Source organism: Gymnoscopelus microlampas (genome assembly GCF_963454915.1).
Source record: "Gymnoscopelus microlampas genome assembly, chromosome: 16".
Lineage (NCBI taxonomy): Eukaryota > Metazoa > Chordata > Actinopteri > Myctophiformes > Myctophidae > Gymnoscopelus > Gymnoscopelus microlampas.
This window is the reverse complement of record NC_139953.1, coordinates 8,592,925-8,597,924: the sequence shown is the minus strand read 5'-3', so window position 1 is coordinate 8,597,924 and position 5,000 is coordinate 8,592,925. Positions and strand designations below refer to the sequence as shown.

At 43.0% G+C, this 5,000-nt stretch overlaps 1 protein-coding gene across 1 annotated transcript in view; it reads right to left on the bottom strand.

The window, feature by feature from the left end:
- aig1 (androgen-induced 1 (H. sapiens)) overlaps positions 1-5,000 on the bottom strand; it is a gene marked incomplete at both ends in the record, with an annotated part of 77,906 nt that overhangs the window by 44,411 nt on the left and 28,495 nt on the right. The window contains one exon of the mRNA XM_084082036.1: positions 4,315-4,416. Coding sequence (XP_083938162.1) covers positions 4,315-4,416 — 102 coding nt within the window. The remainder of the gene's footprint in view (positions 1-4,314; positions 4,417-5,000) is intronic.

Genomic DNA, 5,000 nt, shown 5'->3' with positions numbered 1-5,000 from the left:
TGCGTCTGTCAGAGATGGAGGCTGTGTGTGTGTTCAGTGAATTGTAGTCAGCTGTTTGAGGTCGGTGCTGTTTTGTTTTGATTCCATCCAGGGGCGCTGCCTAGCGACGCCATCATAACATCCACCCACCTTTTACATCATCCTCCTCGAGACGCACACTCCTCTGTCTCTGTCACACACACACACACACACACACACGCACACACACACACACACACACACAGACGCGCGCACGAACACACGCACCAAATGCCTATGTCTTGCAGTTGCTTTGAATTGATGAAGTGTTATGGTGACTGATAAAATCATTCTCACGCTGCACCGAGCGAGCGATCGCGCTGCAAAACACATTACCTCAACTCTCAACGAACCGGCATCGCTAAAAGCCCTCTCTCTGCTGACCGGCCCGCGCTCGTCTGCCATGCACTGAGTGTGTGTCTCTGTGCGTGGGTGCGTGCACATGTGTTAATCCGTGTCAGAGTTGAGGACACTTTTATGGCCTTTTTCTTGGGTGAAAAAGCTAATATTTCTACATAGTTAAAATTCCGAGTGTTGTTTTAACCCCGGGGAGAGTGTGCAAAATGTTTGTTTTTTTACAGTGCAAGACATTTATACTCTATTTCGCTGGTTCTCTCAAACGTCGGGTCCCTAGGGGGTACCCCCAGGGGACCAAGTGGACCCGTGCAGGACTGTAACTCTGAGAGCGTACAAATGGAACCAAATGGACCCGGTCCATTTGGTTCCATTTGTACGCTCTTGGAGTTAAAGGCCAATAGAGAACCGAAGTCTGACGTCAATGCCACTAGAGGCCGCTTTATCCCCCTGAGTTATTTTTTTCCCATTGAAAATACATTATGGTCTCAATAGCACCATGGCATACGAGAACTGTGCTCCAAAAAAAATCCGATTTCGCTCATAATGGATATGAAGCATCAACTGACGAAAATAAATCAATTTTCACATCAATCAAAGGGCCTTTCTGTGTAGGTACCCTCACAAAAAAACATGCAGTAATCCTGGTCTCTATACCGCCTCCCCCTCTGGTCAGCCGGGGCGCCTGATGGAGGGGAATGGAACTGGTTGGAATAACGTGTTCCTTCCACGCGCTACGTCAAACCGGGGAAACTCCCCCCCCGTCAGGTGATAAGAAGCGGCCTGCTAGCTCCTCATACATTGAAGGAGGCATGAGCTCAGTTGTGGACTCTCCCTAGGCTGGCAGAGGGAGAGTAGCGCCCAGGATTACATAGGCAATTGGCACTGGGTGAAAATAAAAACGCAGACGTTATCAAATGTAAATCAATATCATAAACGACACAGAGTTACATGCCTGTCAGAATCGCTGGGGCTGATTCGTTAATTTTAAGAAGACAGTTCTTATGTGACGCGATGCTAAGACGAACCTATGGCATTTTCAATAGAAAATAAATGACTTCCGTGACCCAGGGGATAACGGAGTGACGTCAGGGCTTCCATACTCTATGCACGCTCCTTTCCAACTTCGGAAAATCTTTCCCGGTTTCAGACGGGCTTTCCAAACCATAGTTCGAGAGAGTCAGGACATCTGGGGGAGGTTTACGAGTTCCGAGAGAAAGTTCTGAGGACCGGCCATCAGAAGTTCTGAATGGCGTCAGTTTGTAGTTAAAGGGATATTTTACTTTAAAAAAAACGTTGGGTCATTTTATCGTCTACTCACGCTTTTGTGAACCCCCCAGATCGTTTTTAAGTTGCTTGATTCAGTATTTAGATATTTGATATTCATTTTATCAGACACCCCCCTTCCTATACAAACCCATTGTTTTTGATGAATCTAACATGTTAAAATGGAGTTTGAAGTTATAATGGGTTTGTATAGGAAGGGGGCGTGTCTGATAAAATGAATATCAAATATCTGAATCAAGCAACTTAAAAAAGGCCTGAGTAGACGATTAACTAACCCTAACCCAATTTCTTTTTTAAGTGAAATGTCCCTTTAAATCAACCTCCCTTTCTGAAGAAAAGTTTAGATGTGGGAATGGAGCGTGTGCTGGGCTTTAACACTGAGGATTGGACTGCGCAAGACATTTGTACCATGTTGGGTAATAGAGGATTTTGGTCCCGAATCAGATTTAACCTCAGGACTTTGTCATTCCAGATGCAAGAAGTTTTTTGCAGACATTGCTGTCTCTCTATCTCTCTCTCTCTTTCTTCCTAATTTTACCTGACTCCGCTGTGCTTGTCTGTCTGTCTGTCTGTCTGTCTGTCTGTCAGTCTGACTCTCTTTTCTCTCTCTCTCTCTCTCTCTCTCTCTCTCTCTCTCTCTCTCTCTCTCTCTCTCTCTCTCTCTCTCTCTCTCTCTCTCTCTCTGGTGTTGACTCTCATGAGGAAGTGAGACAGGGAGGTTTTGCATATCTATGGACAGAGCTGGAAAAAAAGTATTATCAGAGTTATCTGACAGCTGATTTACTGTACACACACACACACACACACACACACACACACACACACACACACACACACACACACACACACACACACACACACACACACCACACTCAAACACGCATGCACGCATACACGCAAACATGCACGCTCAAGCCACAAGTGCATGCATGCATGCATGCACTTGTGGCACACACGCCCACGCGTGCACTGCACACACACACACACACACACACACACACACACACACACACACACACACACACACACACACACACACACACACACATTTCCTGCTGTTATCAGTGAGGTGTGGAGTGTGGATGGAAACTTCAGCGTGTTGGTAGCAGCTTATCTAAACAGTGGATTATACCGGCTTTTTGACTGGCAAATCACTGTCAGTCACACACACCTCTGATGGACTGGAGCCTCTGCACACCACCACCAAAAAATAGAGGCCTTTAAGTATATATATATATATATGTATATAGTGAAAATAGCCAATCTACAACCTCACAACATTTTCGAAAATACAATAAAAAATGTTATTTAAAAAAAGAAAAAAAATGTTTGCCTGTAGTGACTAGCTGTCATACATCATAATTATATAACATACTGTCAATCTTTTATAAATCATAATATAACATAGGCTACTGTCAATGTGTCATGTTATACTATATATACACCAGCACTGCATATAATGCATATAATAAATGTAAAAAATAATGATAAATAAAATGGACCCGCGTGGGTCCATGTTTATTTACACTGTCATCAAAATAGGTCGAGGACATTACCCATTAAAGAAGTGAATTTGAGGTTAAATGTGAACACTAGGGGGCGACACTTGCCATCCCCTGGGACCACCAACTCATGCCCCCTGCTCCAGACAAGACTGTTGGCTCACACACCTTTCTAAATGCTTCGGCCTAACAGTGTGTGTACACTGGAAGAGCTGAAAATAAAGGGGACGTCTCATCCCTACTATGTATAAAAATATAACTGTATATAACTGTTGCGGATTAAACTTTATGATATATTTTGGTTAAAACAAAACGTTTTTTTGTTAAAAGATTAAAGCACTATATTATGATAGTAATCATTGCTATAGAGTGTTTTTTTTAAGTCACAGGTCTCTCCAGCTCTTTAATAAACAGAAAATGCATTTTCGGGCAGGTAACAAAATGTCAGCCAATCAGGAGAAAGTACGCATTTATCAGCTTCATTTTTATAGTGTTGCAGTTGCAATTTTGTCTGTTAATTTCTTTGTGTCATCACTTCCAATTTCACTTGTTTAATCGGTATCCTGAGTGAGTTCTCTATCCTGATTGGATGAAATTGGTATCTCGACCTGAAAATGCATTTTCTGTTTACAGAGCTGGAGAGACATGGAGACTCCTGTTACTGAACAAACACTCTATATCAATGAGTACTATCAAAATATAGAGCTATTTAACCAAATAAAATCACTTACCCTACCTTTAGTTTAAACTGTCAATACCTAGTAAACTTGACCTCTGGCTCTGTACTTGGTCTGCACTTTTTTACATCTACACCAAACCTCTTCAACAGGGGGTCCCGGACCCCCTGTTGAAGACCCCTGCCCTAAATGCCTAATCGTAACCCTGAATCTAACCTGAATCTTTGCCTAATTGTGAGCCTTTCTCTAAAATCAATGAATCATGAATTCTCTTTGAGCACCGGTAACATTTTCTCACAATGTTGTGTTTCTCAAATTCTACTATACTTGTGGGGACATGACGTGGCCCTCACCGGTATAGTCACACGCACACGCACATGCACACACACACACACACACACACACACACACACACACACACACACACACACACACACACACACACACACACACACACACACACACAGTGTACTCACCATGCCGTGGTTGAGCCACTGTGGGATGAAGTTGTCCAGTAGTCTGGGATACACCAGGTCTCTGTCGTACAGGTACAGACCCCAGAACATGGTGACCACCAACTGCACGCACACACGCACGTGCGCGCACACACACAGAGAGAGAGACAGAGAGTACCATTAGAACATGGTTAACATAGCATAATTCATCTCCATCACAGTTTAATATTGTGTCACATGTTGGAGTTTACTGGAGTATTTCCCATTTTCAATACTTTTACTTCTACTCCACTACATCTTAGAGGCAAATATTATACTTTTACTCCACTGCAATTATTTCATAACTTTAGTTATATAAATTATAAAACACACATTAATCACTTTAGCACTATTTCATACCTATAGGCTATTTGAAAATAGCCGATCTACAAGCTCACAACGTGTTGCATCATTGGTAACACGTGTGTGTGTGTGTGTGTGTGTGTGTGTGTGTGTGTGTGTGTGTGTGTGTGTGTGTGTGTGTGTGTGTGTGTGTGTGTGTGTGTGTGTGTGTGTGTGTGTGTGTGTGTGTGTGTGTGTGTGTGTGTGTGTGTGAAAACTGCGATGTTAAGAACAAAAAGAACATTTCTTTCCAATATATGGCTGCTGTGCATGGAGCCTATCTCGCAAACCAATACGTTGTGTACATTTTTGCACGCTGACAGGAG